We start from the raw sequence: 19,805 nt of genomic DNA on the forward strand, positions 1-19,805 counted from the left end.
TGCTGCTAGGTGGTTTTTGCTTCACTTCCTTGGGAGCCGATGACGGGTGGTGGAATTAGGTGCTGAATACCAACATGACGCGGGTGGCGCTGTGGATTAAACCACAGAGCCTAGGGCTTGCTGATCAGAAGGTCGGCGGTTTGAATCCCTGTGACGGGGTGAGCTCCCGTTGTTCGGTCCCTGCTCCTGCCAACCTAGCAGTTCGAAAGCACATCAAGTGCAAGTAGATAAATAGGTACCACTCCGGCAGCAAGGTAAACGGCGTTTCTGTGCGCAGCTCTGGTTCGCCAGAAGCGGCTTAGTCATGCTGGCCACATGACCAGAAGCTGTATGCCGGCTCCCTTGGCCAGTAAAGCAAGATGAGCGTCGCAACCCCAGAGTTGTCCGCGACTGGACCTAATGGTCAGGGGCATAGCTGTCAACGTTTGCATTTTTTTAAGGGAAATTCCCTTATTCTGATTAGGTTTCCTTGCAAGAAAAGGGAAAGGGAAAGGATTCCTTGCAAGAAAAGGGAAAGCTATGGTCAGGGGTCCCTTTACCAATATGACTCTGGCAAATTTACCACCCAACACAAAAAGTGCATACTCAAATTTCCATACGTCAGAGAATGAGAGGTGTGAAATAGGGGTTCTCTCAATTTCACCTTTTTCCAGTTCTTCAAAATTTCACATCAGTTTAGAGTTATTATTTTTAAAATTCCTCACGAAAATTCACCACAATTTTAGTGTGACATTCTCCTAATATACACATTTTTGTGTGCAATTTTGCTTCATTTACACACATTTGCAAAGCGGTGTTCCCCAGCATAACACATCTTTTGTATATTAGTTTCACCAATATACAAAACTATATGCACATTGCTTGGACTGGAGAAATGCACTGCCAAGTTGGGAGAAATTGTTTTGGAAACTGTAAATTTTGGAAGCTCCGAAATAGGTAGATTTGTATTTCAATGCAAGTTGAATCATGTTTTTCCCCTCCCCACACCATCCCTAATCAGAACTGAGAGTGGATTTGGATGGTTCTTTATTACATTCATATTCTCCGTTTCTTCCATGGAACTCAGGGCGGTGTTTTGAATATTTTGTTGGGGGCTGCCCAGAGTAATGATAATAATTCATTGTTATTTGGGGTCCCTGATTGTCTCTGATCCATGCAGGGTTAGACCTTACCTTCAGCAGGGTTGCTGCATCAACTCTGACTGTAGGCTCCAGACTCCAGACAGAGAGAATGCTTGGGTGATTTGCACAGCAACACTTTGCTTTGTGGCAGTGATTCCCTGACACTCAGAACATCTCAGCTATGGTGTGATGCATGTGGTGGAGGTGGAAACTACCTATATGGTTAATAAACAGGTCACTTTCTACCCTTTTGTGCTAGTGATTAGATTCTTCTGGTTCACAGGAACCAACAGTTTGTATCGCAATCTAACAAGGAGACAGGTCCGTTTGGTTTTCCTGGCCAGCAGAATATCACATTTCATCTAATAACATTGTGCTGTGTGTTTGTTGCTTTGGGCTGAAAATATACGTTTAAAAGTTTGAATTGTCCTGCGCCCCCTTCTCAAGGGATCCTTTTTCTAATCTCAGATTAATATTGTTTATCAGCACTTCTCAGATTCTCCTTTCCTCCTGGAGCTTATATTTCTGTTTACCTTCTTTCTCCCTTAACCCTAAACCTCTCAAAGGCTTCTTTCCGTCTTTATTTATGTGCATATCAAATAGGAATTCATTATGTACCATATCTCCCCATGCAGCAGTGCCAGCCATTCCCCCTTGCTGGTGTCAATCGCCCTGTATTTATGTACTTAAGTGTCCAGTAACTAGTAATTTTTGCATGGCTTGGATGTGTCCAAATCTTTAATCTAGTGGTCCTTCCTGAGTGGGATGGCTTTTAACTCACTGTGCCCATGTTATGCTCTGAAACTCTCCATAGAAATCCATTATGGATCCATAGCCTCTCTGTAATTATTTTCAGCATTATTAGGAGGCATTTTCTCCAGGTGATATACAATCAAGTCATAGTCAGAACAGACCGGTTGAGCTCAATAAAGTTAGAATCGTAGAGTTGGAAGGGACATTGAGAATTATCTAGTCCAACCTATGCAGCTGTTCCATACGGGAATTGAACCTGCAACCTTGGTGTTAGAAGCACCACGCGCTAACCAACTGAGCTATCCAGGCTGAGTCCATTCAATTCAGCAGTTCTGCTCTAAGTATCATTAGCACCAGCAATCATCCTCTATCTCTAAAATACATGCTGAGATTTTTGATATGCACAGGAAAAACATTGTAGCACAGTAGCTGTGTTAAGTCTGCAGCTGAAGAAGGCCCCCTAAATCTTTAAGAGATGATCCTTAAGACTGATCCTGTGGTCCTGACAAGCTGATGGATGATATTATGCCCCTGCTAGCACTGGTACAACACCGGTGCGATTCCATCGATGCACGCCCAACAGCAGAACCCACAGCTCAGTAGCAGCTGCAGAAATCAAAGCTAATGTGGTAATACCAACAAATGTTCCCACAGTGTCCCTGGAAACTGTCACCCATCAATCACGATTTTGCACATTGACCCTTTGTTGCACATGAGTGGAAGGCGTCAATCAAGATGCAGAACAACTTATGATGTGACCGAACCTGGGACACTTTTTGGAACAAACCAGGCAGCTAGAAAAAGACCATGACACCTCCATCTGCATGACCCACAATGTTTTTGTATCACAGACCCTCCAAGCATCCCTATTTTTCAAGGACAGTCTCGAATTTACAGAAGCCATCCTGGTTTCTGTTTTGATCCCAGAATGTCCCGCTTTTCCTTAGGACATCCCTATTTTCATTGGAAAAATGTAGGAGGGTATGGAGTTATGCGTACCCCAAGTCAAGGAGATAAGTACAACCTTTAGGAGACCTCTGAAGGCTGTCCTGTATGGGAAGTCAGACCTCATCTGGAGTACTGTGTCCAGTTCTGAGCACCACAGTTCAAGAAGGACACTGACAAACTGGAACGTGTCCAGAGGAGGGCAACCAAAATGGTCAAAGGCCTGGAAACGATGCCTTATGAGGAACGGCTAAGGGAGCTGGGCATGTTTAGCCTGGAGAAGAGGAGGTTAAGGGGTGATATGATAGCCATGTTCAAATATATAAAGGGATGTCACATAGAGGAGGGAGAAAGGTTGTTTTCTGCTGCTCCAGAGAAGCGGACACGGAGCAATGGATCCAAACTACAAGAAAGAAGATTCCACCTAAACATTAGGAAGAACTTCCTGACAGTAAGAGCTGTTCGACAGTGGAATTTGCTGCCAAGGAGTGTGGTGGAGTCTCCTTCTTTGGAGGTCTTTAAGCAGAGGCTTGACAACCATATGTCAGGAGTGCTCTGATGGTGTTTCCTGCTTGGCAGGGGGTTGGACTCGATGGCCCTTGTGGTCTCTTCCAACTCTATGATTCTATGTTTTTTTTGTTTGTCTTTTAAGTTTAATGTTTCGTTATGTTTTCATGTATGTTGGAAGCTGTCCAGAGTGGCTGGGGCAACCCAGTCAGATGGGAGAGATATAAATAGTAAAATTGTTGTTGTTGAATAGGACATCCCTGTTTTCATCAGGCCCTTCATGGATCACTGCCTTGTCGTGGCAAAGGGGCTTGAATAACTCAGAGAAGCTATGAGCTATGCCATGCAGGGCCACCCAAGACGGATAGGTCATAGCCGAGAGTTTAGACTAAACGTGATCCACCTGGAGAAGGAACTGGCAAACCACTCCAGTATTTGGCCAAGAAAACTCCGTGGACATAAAAAAGGAGAAGCTTTGAGAAGAAAGTGAGAGTTTCCAAGGCATGCTCTGGTCCATGGGGTCATGGAGAGTCGAACAAAATTTTCATTGAAGAAATGTTGGTGGGATTGGTATCACTGTATGGACCAAGGGAACCAGCACTTTGCCATTGAGTTGTGGGAGGGGGCATGCGCAAGGAAGAATAGCCCACTGCAGTCTCCCAAGAATCTTTCTGTGAATCGCCCTGTGAACCAAAGAAACAAGCAAACAAATACAACGATGGCTAACCATTCTTTCCCCTCAGGCAAGAACTTGGCTTAAGGACGCCAACTTTTGAACGGCCTTCTTGACGTTGTCTCTTTTCAACTGCAGTTGTATCTGCGGCATTCATTCATGCTCATGTGGCAAATTGTTTTGTTCTCAAACGATTTTTATTTTTTATTTTTTTAAATGGAGCTGTCACAGGGCAACCAAGAAGAAAGCTTGCATAGCAAAGTTGGTTAGAGCATGGTGCTGATAACCCCAAGGTTCCAGGTTCGAACCTTGCATATTCCTGCATTGCAGGGAGTTGGATTAGAATTAAGCCTTTCCCAAATTTGGGTCTCCAGCTGTTTTTAGACTGCAACCCCCACCATCCCTAGCTAGCAGGACCAGTGGTCAGGGTTGATGGGAACTGTAGTCCAAAAAAACAGCTTGAGACCCGCGTTTGGGAAGCACTGCTCAGGCTTCCCTTCCAACTCTACAGTTCTCTGTTTCCAGAAGTGCATCTTGCAAAACAGGCGCTCCGGAACGAATTTAACCTTTTCCTTCCCCATCCTTTCCCTTCCTCTGCAGCTTCTCTCCGGTGCCCCCCCCCCCCCCATCGCCTTTAAAAGTCCTTTCTCGCCCATCCTTTCTCCCGCCGCTTCTCCGGCGCAGAAGAGGAGAAAGGCGCCCGAGAAGAGCAACCGGGGTGGCAGCGGCGGATAAGCGGGATCCGATCGCGGGTCGGGGGCGGCGATCTGGCCGGCCCCTCCCTTACCCCGCCTCCCTGGGCGCAGGGCCGCCCTTGGGCGTCACGCTCGTCGGCGTCCGCACATGGACAGCCAACTGCTCTGAGCGCGGCGCAGGCGGCCCCCGGCAGCTCCTCGGTCTGGGCGGAGCGAGCGAGCTTGGTTGGTTGGCTGCCTGGCTGCCTGGCTGTCAGGGCTGCCTCTCTCCTTTTCTTTCTTTTCTTTCCTCTTTCTCTCCCCCCACCCCCCTTTACTCCCCTCCTTCTGCTGCCTCTGTTGTTGTTGATGCGAAAGGGGATCAAGCGAGCAAAAGGACGTCCCCATTTCCTCGGAGCGTCTGGAGCCGGCTAGAACTTCGCCAAAAGGAGGAGCCCTTGATGATTTTTATTTTTATTTTTCAGAAAAATTATTAGCAGTGGGGTGGTTTTTTTTCCTTCCCCCCTTCCCTCCCATTCTCTTCCTTTTACCTCCTAATTTGGGGTTTCCCACCCACGCCCGCCCTCCTGTCGTCCCTCCTTTTTCTTATTCTTGGTTTGAAAAAGAATAATTTGGGGGCAGCGAGAAAGAGAGATCAGGACCATGGCTCGACCTCTGCCTCTGAATCCAACTTTCCTACCTCCAACCTACGGGGTGCTGAAATCTCTGCTGGAAAACCCGCTCAAGCTACCGTTGCAGCATGAAGACGGTGAGAGAAATGGGGAGCGGGGGCAAGGGAAATAAAGGCTGGGGTAGTGGTTTTGGGGTGCCCCCCCCCGCTTTATCCCGCTTGCTTCTTCCTCTCCTCTCCTCTGGACCAATATATAAACACACACACACACACACACACACACACACACACACGGTACAGAGCGCAAAGATATTTAAAAGACTGCCTTCTGGCTAAGCAGCAGCAGCAGCGCGCAAAAGCGCATTTCGTGCAAGCGCGCAAAAGCCCACATTTAAGTTTGCGCATCAATGCAGAGCGCGGTGCGTCCGCCGTGCGCCCCGGGCAGGAGCCGGAGCGCTTTCCTTTAGGTTGTGGATCCTACAACTCCGTTGCTTGTTGAGAGGCGCCGGGAATTTTCTCAGGAAAATACTGCTGAGTTTTGCTCAGCTGGAACCTCAGCTGGGGTCTAGGGGCGCTTTCTCCCAAGGAAGTGTATTTAGAATTGCGCAGCCGGAGTCTATGCGTTAGGCTTGTGCTGTAACCGTGGGTTTACTGTAATAGAAACATTCATAGGGTTGGACTTTAATTTGTTTACTATGGCATGTGTAGTTAAAGAGTAAGCCAGCTGATTATTATTTTTATTGCTTTTTTATTATTCTCCTTGTTTGTCTGTAAAGCACACTTGGAGCACTACTTCTGAAGGTGATTTAAATGGGAAGTTAAGGCGCTGGCGTCTTAGTGCTTTTAGATATCAATCAGCTCCTGCCATCGGTTTTCTTGGAAGTCTTAATCTTTTATTTCTGTGGACCCGAGTTCCAAGGAAGTGCATGCCTAGAATTACAGCTATTAAAAAATTCAGTCTTTCTCTCACGTGGGAGAATGGATTTATGTGTTAGATTATTATTATTTTTAAAGTTTAAAGAGAAGAAGGCATGCAAAATGTCTTTCAGCTATGCTTCTGGATTTGCACGTAAGCAAAACAGAACCCTTACCAAATACCTCTTTGCACTAAGAAGCTGCAATAGGTTTTTGTAAATATGTTCGCAAGGACTTATTCTACATCTTTTGTAGGTTCTAAGAGTGTGAGTGTTTGTGGTGTTTTTGACACAGAGGGTGCAATGCACACTCCATTACAATTCACAGCAATGGGGCTTGTTAGCTGTTGCAGACTGCGCAGCGCTCAGTATTTCCCTGTAGTTTTCTAGACAGCTTCATATACCGCATATGATATTTGAGTATTGCCTGTGCAGGCTGATCCAAGGCATGCTTCCTTTAGAGCAAGTCACACTTCGTTCAGTGGGACTTACTCCCAAGTAAGTGCGCATGGACCTGTAGCATTCGGTCTTGTGAGTGACACACAGCAATCCACGAAATCCATAAATAAGAAAAGGACACAGAGATTATAATGATTTTTCCAGAGGGAGCGTATCTGGAAGGAAAGTTCAGAATTAATCCAAGATCATGGCAAATCATAAACGGTCAGTTGTGGACAGCTGATCTCTTTCCCTAAATCCTAGAAACATATATGGGTCTGTAAACCTTTTTTTAAAAAAGATACAGTGGTACCTCGGGTTAAGTACTTAATTTGTTCCGGAGGTTCGTTCTTAACCTGAAACTGTTCTTAACCTGAAGCACCACTTTAGCTAAAGGGGCCTCCTGCTGCCACCACGCCGCCGGAGCCCAATTTCTGTTCTCATCTTGAAGCAAAGTTCTTAACCTGAAGCACTATTTCTGGGTTAGTGGAGTCTGTAACCTGAAACGTATGTAACCTGAAGTGTATGTAACCTGAGGTACCACTGTATATTGATCAATATGTTGACCACTGTGTCGTTTGAGGCTCTTAACTTCCTTAGAAATTTAGGCTGCAGTCTAGCCTGTCTATAGGATCCTCTACCCACCAGGGATTAAGCCCCACTGAACACAACAGAACTTATGTCTGAGTAGATGTGTAACTCTGCTTATTTGAATCTTCGGGCTGTTATAGTGCCTTTTTTATCCAGCATAATGACAGGAAATCTCTTTTTATGCATCTCAATCTTAAACCCAGTTTATGTGGAAGTCAAGACTGAGCTACAAGATACGTTGGAAATCCTTGATTAGGTCTCTCTTCTTTCTGTACTGAAACACAGCTGTGGGATGCAGTGAATATATTTGTTTGTGTGTGTATATAGCATTTATATCCCACCTTTTGCTCTGGGAAAGCTCAAGGTGGTGTACATGATCCCCCCCCCCCCCCGATTTATTCCCCACAACAATCCTGTGAGGTAGGTTAGGCTGAGAGGCGGTTACTGGCCCAAGCTCACCCAGTGAACTTGATGGCCAAGCGGGGCCTTGAACCCTGGTCTCCCAGGTCCTAGTCTGATACTCTAACCACTATGCTACACTGACTCCAGTGGCTTTACTCTGAGTAGTGGAAAGAATGGGTGTGTTGACTGTCTCCCTTTCCCCACAGCCACTTTCCCAGTGAAAACCTAAATTATGGCAGCTGTTAGTCCTAATGTACCTGTATTCCTCAGTCCTAAGGGGCAAACAGTTCATATGCATTCGTGGCTTCAAGCAAATGTGAGCTGTGAAGAACAAAACGCTGCAACAACCACCCGTCCCCCAAACCAACACCCAAATGTTTTGGGTGTATGGGGCAGAATAGATCAGGACAATGGTAGATACAGAAGTGGGGGACTTCAGCCTTGCCTTTCCAGCTCTCTGTTCTTGCTGCTAAAGCAGTTTAGTTAAAAACCAAGGGAGATCAATGTGTGGGAACATCCTATGCAGTACAGCGACCACCGTTTTTTGTTGGGAAAGATTCATTTAAATCACACGATTTACTTCCACATTAAATAACCTTTTGTTTGCTCATTTACGTCTTTGCAATCAAAGACCATTTCTGCTCGTGTGCTGCATGCTTTTAATCACCAGGACATTCTAGTATATTGTGAACTCTGCTTTCTTGTGGACGATAGAGGCTATTATATTTATTTGTCTCCATCAATGGGACCATGGTATGTCTTGTGAGCTATAGGCTCCGCAACTTTGTAAAACAGAAAACAATTCAGGTCATTCTTCAGAGCCAGACAGTGAGGTTTTTTGAGAGGAGTGGGGTGGGGATCAAACTTCTCCTTTAAAAGTTTAGCTCTCGAGAAGTTCTCCCGTTAAAACCCTATTGGGATAAACTGGAACCCTGCAAGACTCTGATTCATCTCAGTGGGCTTTGTGCAAGAGAACTTGCTGGCAGAGTAAGGGCCTGTTGGATTTTTCAACTTTCAGATTCCCCAAACGAGGGGTGTTAAAAAGTTGTAACATGACTTGGGAATTCAGAAGATGTTTTGGTGAAAGGAAGGCAGTCTAGTTTTGCTTGGGAAGGAAAATGTGTGTAAAATTGCACGGAAATCACTAAAAAGGATTGTCACGCACTTGCAGTTTTTATTATTATTATTATTATCATTATCATTATCTCATTTAGCGTTACCTGGCATTTTCAGAAGGTAAAATTAAATCTCTTTGGTTTTCCCGAGAGCAGTTTATGTGCTTTTTAATTAGACGTAGAATAGCAAAGCGAAGTGTTGCCCAATCACAAAAATAATAGCAGGTTTGACTTTCACACACACACACACACACACACACACACACACACACTATTTTAAGACCGCCCCTCATTGAATAAATTGGCAAAAATTAAGTTTCATCCTCTAAAATGACACTCTCAACTTGTGGAGCATGTCCTTTTAGGCAATATTTGTTCTAATTTCTCCCTCCCTCCCTCCCTGCATTGCAAGGGGTTGGACTAGATGACCCTTGTTGTCCCTTCCGATTCTACGATTCTATCATCTCTCTCTCCCGCTTCCCCCTTTCCCCGCCTCCAATTCCGTCTTCTGCTGCGACTGCTCTGATGAAACCTCACAGTGTTGTTTGGATCTTGACGTTTGCTCGAAGCCAAGTGTACAGATGAATTGCTAATTAGAAACAGAGGCGGAAACCCTGCATATATTTAATGAGTCGAAAATAATTTATCCCAGGCCCTTCAAAACCCTATACCGAAACGTAGAGCTTTCCGTACGGAGAGAGCCGTAATTGCAGGAGGAGAACCGACTCTTAGGGTTGCTGTTGTCGTTTTCCTATAAAGCAAGAAAGAAAACAAACAAACTCCTCTGTGGACGTACTGACTTTCCGCCCCCTCCCTGTCCCCTCTCTCTTTCTCTTTCTTTCCCTTTCAGGGTTTTATAAAGAAAAAGACAAAGAGAAAAAGCTGGATGAGGACAATACCAATGCTATGGTCCCACAGTCCGCTTTTCTGGGTCCTACATTATGGGACAAGACCCTTCCCTACGATGGCGACACTTTCCAGTTGGAATACATGGACCTGGAAGAGTTTCTCTCGGAGAACGGCATTCCGCCCAGCCCGGCCCAGCATGACCACAGCCCACACCAACCAACTCTTCAGCAATCTACCTCAGCATCACCTTCCGTCATGGACCTCAGCAGCAGAGCATCCACGTCGGCCCACCCTACCATGGTTTCTCAGAACTGCATGCAGAGTCCAGTCAGGCCAGGTAAATCAGCCGTAGGAGATTTGTTGGGGAGACTCGAGTGCAAACAAACAGAATGATTGTGTGTGTTTTTGTGTGAGTGTGTGTGCGCGCATACATACACACTAGGGGCTGTTGTGCCTCAACAACCAATCCCCTCCTAATCAGTCAGTCAGTCAGTTTTATTGCATATAGCCAAAGGCTGCTGCAATGTACACAAGAAATCATTCAACAATTAAAAGAAAATATTCTGGATTAATACAAAAACTCAAAACATTTATATTATCAAGACATTACTTACTCTAAACAGAGCTCTAAAGGTAAAGGGACCCCTGACCATTAGGTCCAGTCGTGGCCGACTCTGGGGTTGCGGCGCTCATCTCGCTTTATTGGCTGAGGGAGCTGGCGTACAGCTTCCGGTTCATGTGGCCAGCATGACTAAGCCGCTTCTGGCGAACCAGAGCAGCACACGGAAACGCCGTTTACCTTCCCACCGGAGCGGTACCTATTTATCTACTTGCACTTTGACGTCCTTTCGAACTGCTAGGTTGGCAGGAGCAGGGACGAAGCAACGGGAGCTCAATCCGTCACGGGGATTTGAACCGCCGACCTTCTGATCGGCAAGTCCTAGGCTCTGTGGTTTAACCCACAGCGCCACCCGCGTCCCTTAAACAGAGCTATAAAAGTACCTTAATATACAGGTTAAGACATTAAACAATAAAATGTATAGGCTAAAATCACCACATGGCCACTAACATATTAAAAAAGAATGTTAATTAATACAATGTGCAATTATATTCAGAGTTTGGTGATAAAGATAGAATATAGCTTGATGTAGATAGGGTCAAATAAATTCATCTCCTTTACAGTTGGTGGCTATCTTGGCTATATAATTTGCTCTAATTTTCCTAGTGGCAGTTGCAAAGAGTGCTACACGCCAGGTCACATGCTTATCTATGTCTGCGAGGAGATATAAAATCATGCCAGAGGGGTTCTAGCCAGGGGAGCTTGTCATTATAGGTGCTAAAAATCGTTCTCTTGCTTCATTATATAAGGGGCAGTGCAACCTCCTCCTAGAGCTTCTTCTTTCCACCCCATGTCTTACATCCCCACACCCCACCCGTTGATCGTGAATTCCACACAACCAGTGCTATTTTTCTAGAAAAAGAGTTCTGGCAGGGAAAAAAAGCCTTGCACACAACATACCCTGGTCATGAACTTACTTAATTTGGAATAAAGTTCCAGCTTATTCAAGGAGGTTTATTTCTGTGGCCAGTTTGTATGTTGCTAGCAACAAGGTTTGCTTTTCCAGCAGCTCCTTCCTGTGCCATCTCAGTAACCTTTATAAAATAACAATAATAAGGATACCAATACCTTGCCCATTTGACTGAGTTGCCTCAGCCACACTGGGAGGCTTCCAATATATATAAAAACATAACACAGCAGTTCCCGAACGCCTCCGTTATCGTACGTTTCGGCTCCCGAATGCTGAAAACCCAGAAGTAAATGCTCCGGTTTTCGAACGTTTTTCGGAACCCGAACGTCCGGCGCAGCTTCTTGTTGAGTGCAAGACGCTCTTGCAGCCAATCAGAAGGCGCGACTCAGTTGTCGAACATTTCGGAAGTTGAACGGTTTGCCGCAACAGATTACGTTCGACAACCGAGGTTTTACTGTAAAACATCACACTGCTATTTTTCTAGAAAAAGAGGTGCCAGAACTCACCGTGAACGCCTCCCTTATTCTTCTATAATAGCAGTGGCACCCACTTGAGAGGTGCCGGAATGGAATCCAAGTGAGTTCCAGCCCTGAAATCACACACTAAAAAGTTTCCCTGTACAGGGCTGCCTTCAGATGTCTTCTAAAAGCCAGGTAGCTGTTTATTTCCTTGACATCTGATGGGAGGGCGTTCCACAGGGCGGGCGCCACTACCGAGAAGGCCATCTGCCTGGTACCCTGTAACCTCACTTCTCTCAGTGAGGGAACCGCCAGAAGGCCCTCGGAGCTGGACCTTAGTGTCCAGGCTGAACGATGGGGGTGGAGACGCTCCTTCAGGTATACTGGGCCGAGGCCATTTAGGGCTTTAAAGGTCAGCACCAACACTTTGAACTGTGCTTGGAAATGTACTGTGCTTTAGTCCAGGAAGAACACGAGGGGTTCCAATTCCCATTCAGACATGGCCCTCCAGATTTAAAAACTGCTGTTTTTGCTGCAACAGCTTGCAGTTTTATTACGGCGCGAGCTTTTGTGGACCGCAGTCCCCTTCACCAAATGTTATGAAGTGTTATCCTGAGTTGCAAATACATACATATGCATTCCTGGTTGTTTCTAGGGTGGGGGGGGAGGAGAGAAATGTAGCTGAAGTGAGCAGGAAATGGAATGCAGAAAAGTACAGGCTGTGAGAATTGTGTTTCTTCAAACCAAAACCCAGAACCAGTTGTTGTTTATAACACAGAAACCCCAACATTGGTAAGCCAATCGACACATACAGTGTGATAAAAATCCTTTGATTCAATCTACAAGTGGATGGCACCAAATCTCTTGATGACTTGCAATTCTGTGGTTTCAAGCTGCGTTTTCCCTTTTGAAGTTTCTTTGTTGAAAGATGGCTGCTAAAGTCAGTTCTGGGGTGACCAGGGTGGCTGAAATACTCCCCCACCCCCCACTATTATTTACTTATTCATTTTGCCATTTCTGGCGCCAGGTTTGTATCCATTTGTTCTTTTGCGTCGAGACTGTCCTGTCGGCCACGACTTAAAATGGATGAAAATCTAGATTCCCGCCCCAGGGCTTTCAAACGATGGGTTCTCCATCAGTGGGAAAGAACTCCTAAAAGTAGCTACTGTCAAACACAGAAAACATCAAGAAACCTGCATCTTCCATGTAAGGCTTTTGCAGGCAAGCGGAACTTGCTATATTTTTAGCAACCAAGTCCTCATTTGCTTTCCGTAGGAGAAAGTCATCTAACTATTCCGTTTCCTATTGCACATTAGCCTAGAAAATAAAAACGGTTTGAGATTTAATGGATCTTGATAAGGATATGAAATTTCTGGCTTGGATTTTATCCCCCTTTTCTTTTGCAACCTGCAAAAAGCAGCATCTGGCTGCTCCACCAGCAACATGTGCCAGCAAGGGCTTATATTAGTGAGGTGTTGTTGTTTTTCGCTGTGATTATGCCAAGGACCTGGCTTGCAAGGAGAGAGCCACGAGTCTGGATTTCCAAAACAAGGGACTGTGGGGCCTCATTGGGGGCTGATGTTGTGAGAAAAGCAAGCTTTCCTAACTGGCGTTTTCCTGATACAGCTAATGGGAGTGGGGAATAGCTTGGTCGATTCCTGATTCTTTCCTTCTGCAGCTCCCTGCCCTGCAGCTGGGCTGCGAAACTGGAAGCAAGCCCTGCTGTGAGTTAAAAGTGCTAGGGGAAGGATGTGCAATGGGGAATTGGTGGGTATTAGCAGGAGAGGGTTGCACCGGCCTGCCTCCCACCTGCTGTGATTCTCCCTTGGAAAAGCAGCCTTGCATTTATGTTCTCTTGGCAAGGGCTCATTTGCACAGGCAGCATTATGAGATCATTTGCATGGAACTGTTGTAAAAGGATTAGTTATCTATAGGGCCTGTCCTGAGTGGCATCTGTGAGCAGGATTTCCCCTGGCAGAGGCCTTGTCAATGGGCTCATCCTGGAAAGGTTGTCCTCCCCACCTAACGTTTCCTTCTGGAAGTGCTCTCATGACAACTTCGAAAAGCCTCTTAGCGAGCTCGGAACATCGTGTTGCAAACGGCCCCGGGGCTGCTGAGTTCTGAAAGAAAATTGCAAAACGGCTCGGAGCATTTATAATAGAGAAGCAATCTGGAAGTGGTTTCAAATTAAGGGGGGAGTTCAAAATTTGCTTCATAGGGAATAAGCTTCACTGAATATAGTGGGCCTTCTAGCACGACCCTAGGAATCCTTACTCGGAAGTAAGGATTCACTTTCTGAAACAATACGCTAACTGAAATTCAAGCATCCTTCGAAATGCGCACTTTTCCGAATTTTATTTCTCCAGGCAAGTAATGTGTACAAGCATGGGTTAAAGTGTGCAGATAAACGCATCTGTTCCTGAAGCATTATCTTCGGGGAAATCGCATTGCAAAAATGTGTGCGTTGGGCAAAATTGCGCACGCAAATGTGTTTATTTGGAGCCAGACGCAGTTTCCTGGAGCAGGAACTGCTCCACTCTCCCCTATCCTGGGACAGGCTTCAAATCCGAGACTGTTTTCAAAAGCATGAGATAAGAAGTCCAGATAAATAAACAGAATGACCAGCGTTGGGAGTGGAACATGGTGCAAACCTCCTCCTGAGGAACCTATAAAAACATGTTTCTTGTCCGTGAAAAGCTAGAACTGTGCTTGGTTCTTCTGCCACTAACTTGGCATTGTTTTTATCCTGTGGTTAGTTTTGTTCTTCTGAAAACAGGGCCTAATGTCATAGCATTGCTTGATGACTTGTGTGCCATCACAGATAAAACTTGTGTTTTGAATGAAGTTGACTCTGATGGAGGACTTTCCCTTAAGTGTCGTCAAGTGTTGAGTAAACCAGTGATCTGAACGCATGTGTGAAATGGCTCCCAAGTGGCTACCTTGAGTTGAAAAGGCTGCACTTTGCGGTTTATGTAGTTTCGCTTGGCCTCCAAAGGCTGCTTGCGGTGTCATGCCCACGGAATAAAAATGTGTGTTTTGTACCACACGTGCGCATGGCAGAGGACCACAGCCAATCTGGGCTTACTGAGACAGTTCCATGCACCACAAGTGTGAATGGGTCACACTGTTGCTTTTTTAGATGTATAAATAAAAAGTTTGTGTGTGTGAAGGAGTGTTGATAGAAAACGTTATTAAGACTTCCTGAGCTACATGCTCCCCAATTCAAATTTGCTTGGGAAGATATCGCTCAATGGGACAGATGTGCTTAAGTGTTCCTGGGTCTTGCTGATTCTCAACCTCCATTGCCAGGTTTCCTCCAGCTGGGCTTACTAGCAGTACATGGGGAAAGGGTTTAGGGGTCTTGGTGGACCACAGGCTTAACATGAGTCAACAGTGTGATGCAGTAGCAAAAAAAAAGCTAACACTAGTCTAGGTTACATCAACAGTAGTGTAGTGTCTAGATCAGCGGTTCTCAACCTGTGGGTCCCCAGATGTTGTTGGACTACAACTCCCATCATCCCTGAGCTCTGGCCTTGCTAGCTAGGGGTGATGGGAGTTGTCGTTCAACAACATCTGGGGACCCACAGGTTGAGAAAGGCTGGTCTAGATCAAGGGAAGTCATAGGGCCACTCTATTCTGGCTTGGTCAGACTTGGAATACTGTGTCCAATTCTGGGCACCATAATTTAAGAAGGATGTTGACAAGCTAGAACGTGCGCAGAGGAGGGCAACAGAGATGATATGGGGTCTGGAAACTAAGCCTTATGAGAAGTGGTTGAAGGAGCTGGGTATGTTCAGCTTGGAAAAGAGGAGACTGAGAGGAGATATGATAGCCATCTTCAGATATCTCAAGGGCTGTCACATGGAAGATGGAGCAAGCTGCTCTGGAGGGTAGGATCCAAACTAATGTCTTCAAGTTACAAGAAAGGAGAGTCCTAAACTTTCTGGCAGTAAGAGCTGTTCGACAGTGGAACAGACTCCCACGAGAGGTGGTGAACTGTCCTTCCTTGGAGGTCCCTAAGCAGAGGTTGGCTGACCATCTGTCATGGATGGTCTTTAGCTGAGATCCCTGCATTGCAGGGGGTTGGACGAGATCACCCTTGCAGTTCCTTCCAACTCGAAGATTCTATGATTCTGCTACAGTCCTTGGACCAAAAGGACCTTTTCCAATGGATCCTTAAGTGGCATAGGAACGGCTGAGCAACCTGTTGATTGTTCCCTGTAAATGCCTACCATAACCTCCAGCAGAAGTTCATCTCTTGTAGGTCAGCCCTGAGAGAAGGAGAAAAGTCTCCTTGCTTCTTTGTTTCAAAGGTGTGTTCAATCTGCGTGCGTATTTGAAAAGGCCACAAAAAATCGACAGTTTGTTTCCGAGAGCCGATTAAAATGTTTAGAAAGGCACGTGGTTTAGCCCTCAGCTATTTGTGTGTGTGTGTGTGTGTGTGTGTGTGTGTGTGTGCAAAAGGTAACTCAGAGTGACTTACAAATAACAGAACGTGCATCAAAGCTCATATAGAACTAAAGGAGAGCAAAAGCTAAAAAAGAACTTTCATATATATATATATCTCAGAACTAAAATATCATACACACTGAAGGAAGCCACAGATAAAAACCTCAGGCCTGGCTGAAAAGAAACGTTTTTGCTTGGTACTGAAAGATACATAATGATGGTGCCAGACAAGCCTTCCTGGGGAGAGCGGTCCCTAAGCAGGGAGCCACCACTGAGAAGGCCCACACTCTGCATCTCATCGTAGGGGGAACACACAGAAGGGCTTCAGATTATTATTGCAAGGTGTTGTTTGGTTTATGTGGGGAAAAGTCATCCTTGAGGTACAGTGGTACCTTGGTTCTCAAACGCCTTGTTACTCAAACAACTTGGAACCCAAACACAGCAAACCTGGAAGGAAGCCAAATGTGGTCCGTTTTGAGTGTTGTGCTTCTGATTTGAGTGCTACACTTCTGTTTTGAGTGTTACGCTTCCGATTTGAGTGAAACACTTCCATTTTGAGTGCCACACTTCTGTTTTGAGTGTTACGCTGAGGTCTGTCGGTTTTTGCTATTTATTTTGCGTTTTTGTTTTTGCGGCTCTTTTTGTTTTGTTTTTGTGACTGTGTGGAACCCAGTTCAGCTATTGATTGATTGTGTGACTGCAGTACATTGTTTATTGCTTTCATTTTATGGATCAGTGGTCTTGTTAGATAGTAAAATCCATGTTAAATTGCTGTATTAGGGGTTGTTTTTAAAAGTCTGGAATGGATTAATCCGTTTTGCATTACTTTCTATGGGAAAGCGTGCCTTGGTTTTGGAACGCTTTGGTTTTGGAATGGACTTCCGGAACGGATCAAGTTTGAGAACCAAGGTACCACTGTATTGGGGTCCTCAGCAGCATAAGGCTGTCTAGGTAAAATTGAGCCTCAAACATAAGGGGAGAGAAGGTTTTGCTGAAAGGCCTGGCTGGGCCCCTTTGGCATGTCTGTTCTTTCAAGGTACAGGGAGAAACATTCAGATAAGCAACTTCCACACTGCTCAACAAGTTGGGAGGACTCTACCAGTTGCCTTGCTGGACATTTGAATCAGCTCTCTAACACAAGCCACATGCACCAAGCCGTGTCGCAGGGGAGGGCAAATGATTAGAACGGCAATCTTCTGCTGTTTCGGGAGACTGCCAACTTTTTAATGATCACCTGTCAGAGTTAATTTGCAACCTCTGTTATGGGTCAGTCATTCGTGTGATTTGTGCTCTCGGTTGGTCATTCAAAGCCCCCCCCCCCGGTCCCACTCGTCGTCCCCCCCCCCCCGAAGTCTGCATGCAGCACCGTTGGAAATCTCAAAGCATGCTGATAAACTTTTCCTTCAGCAAAGTTGTTCTGGTTGCAGGTTTTCTTTTTTAATATTCATGGATTCCTCTCATACTGAAAGAACAAGGCCCAAGGCTGACTTTGACTCACCAGGGCTTAAGTCCAGGAAAGTTGTTTTCAGTTTAGCTCGGCAACATGCGAGACTAATAACAAGGAAAGGGGCTTTGGGGCATATGGAGAGTGCATTTTCTTCACCGCTCAGTGACCCAAGTAGCGCTTATGAGCTTTGGGATTTTGGAGGGTTTGGTATTCTGGATGTTGACTTTCAGGAAATCTCAGCTCTGCTCACTGTAGAAACTAGCTCAGTGGCAGAGCGCTGAATTCCTGTTGAGAGGACCTGAGGTTCAGTCGCACGCAGGGGTAGCCAGTGTGTGGTGTCCTTTGGACATTGTTGGATAGCAGTTCCCATCATCTCTGACCACTGGCCATGTTGTCTGGGGCAGTCCTGGATTTATGTATAAGCTAAACAAGCTATAGCTCAGGGCCTCACTCTCTTGGGGCCCCCCAAAAAAATAAAGGAAAAAAACAACTGGATGTACATTTCCAAAATATAAGATTAATTCAACAATTACTTTGATAAAATACGTGTTTTGTTATGTGCAAATGGATTTAGATACCTATTAGGTCCATAAATTACCATATAGCATATATTCAGCACAAAAAACAGTGACAATTTGTTGTTGACAAAGGACAGCTGGACATATAAAGGGCCCCATTACCTTCAGTAGCTTAGGGCCTCATCAAACCTACATCCAGCCCTGGTCTGGGGCTGGTGGGAGGTCATAGAGTCATAGACTTGGTTTTATGGAAAAATGGAAGCCTTTTCCAGACCATTTAAAGAAATATTATAAAATGATCAATTCGCAAGCAGGATTTGAACTACGAGCAACATCCAGAATGAGAGATTATTGTTTTGTGGTTATGATAGAAAACAGTGAAGCTAGTCCTCTTGGATAAAATGACAAAAAAAAACTTTTAAAAAGAATTGGAAAAAATTACAATCTATTTAAGAGACCATTGCAAGCAGATGAAAACATTAGCAGGATTTTAATCTCACTTGTAATGTAATAAATATTATGGACAATATGGATTGATATAAAATATAGATTATTGAATAATATGCAGTTGTAAATGCTGACAATAGGAACCATGAAGGCGGTGGGGGAGATTCAGAGTTATCTCTGTATATGGATGAGCATTGGGATTGTTATGATTTTATATTTGTAAAATCAAATAAAAAAAATAAAAATAAAACAGTGACGCTAGGGTACAGCAAAGGGATAGAATAAAAAAACAACCACCATGGGAAATGGGATGGGAAGTCGATAGAACAAAAGAAAAAAATATATTATGAATTGGAACCTTATGGGAAATTTAATAAAATATGTTATAAAAGAATTGTAGAGGTGGGAGGGACCACAAGGATTATCTAGGCCAACCTCCTTTAATGTGGGAAATCTTTTGCACAGTGTGAGACTTGAACCCACGACTCTGAGCTTAACAGTCTCAAGCTCTACCAACTGAGCTACCCCAGGAGAACAGCGGCCAGTTGGGGAAGTGCCATTGAGGCACACTGTTGACCTCAGTGTGACTACTGCTTACTGGGGGCAAGGCAGTGGGTGCAGCTTTCAGTTAAAAGGACCTAGTAGTAAAGGGATGGGGAACTGGTGGCTCTACAGGTGTTGTTGGGCCCCACGAGATGCAGCCGGCATGGCCAATGGGCAAGGATGATGGAAGTTGCAATATAGCAACATCCAGAGAGCTACAAGTTTCCAGCTCCCTGCAGTAGCAGGTAATGGGAAAGACCTGTGCTGAGGGTTCTGGAGAGCTAGGTAAAGGTAAAGGTACCCCTGACCATTAGGTCCAGTCGTGGACGACTCTGGGGTTGTGCACTCATCTCGCTCTATAGGTTGAGGCAGCTGGCATTTGTCCGCAGACAGCTTCCGGGTCATGTGGCCAGCATGACTAAGCTGCTTCTGGCGAACCAGAGCAGTGCACGGAAACACTGTTTACCTTCCCGCTGGAGCAGTACCTATTTATCTACTCACACTGGTATGCTTTTGAACTGCTAGGTGGGCAGGAGCAGGGACCGAGCAACAGGAGCTCACCCCGTCGTGGGGATTCGAACCACCGACCTTCCGATCGGCAAACCCTAGGCTCAGTGGTTTTGACCACAGCGCCACCTGTGTCCCTGCTGCCCAAAACTGTTAGAATAAGCAACAGACTTTAATTAAGACCCACGGACTGAGAGTCGGAAAGCCACTAAAGCAGTGGCGAGCTCAGTGGCCTTATGGAGTTGTGAGTTACATTTCTCCATCTCCTTCCCTCCTCACTTCTCCCGTTAACGA

At 45.4% G+C, this 19,805-nt stretch overlaps 1 protein-coding gene across 2 annotated transcripts in view; it reads left to right on the forward strand.

The window, feature by feature from the left end:
• Positions 1–4,861: 4,861 nt before the first annotated feature.
• HLF (HLF transcription factor, PAR bZIP family member) overlaps positions 4,862–19,805 on the forward strand; it is a 76,056-nt gene continuing 61,112 nt past the window's right edge. The window contains exons 1-2 of one of the 2 annotated variants that reach the window (XM_080995004.1): positions 4,862–5,442; positions 9,615–9,950. In XM_080995004.1, the coding sequence (XP_080851130.1) occupies positions 5,337–5,442; positions 9,615–9,950 (442 nt within the window). In that variant the 5' untranslated portion in view covers positions 4,862–5,336. The remainder of the gene's footprint in view (positions 5,443–9,614; positions 9,951–19,805) is intronic. The other variant, XM_080995005.1, reaches the window with a different exon arrangement.

Source organism: Podarcis pityusensis (genome assembly GCF_964106645.2).
Source record: "Podarcis pityusensis genome assembly, chromosome: 2".
Classification (NCBI taxonomy): Eukaryota; Metazoa; Chordata; class Lepidosauria; order Squamata; family Lacertidae; genus Podarcis; species Podarcis pityusensis.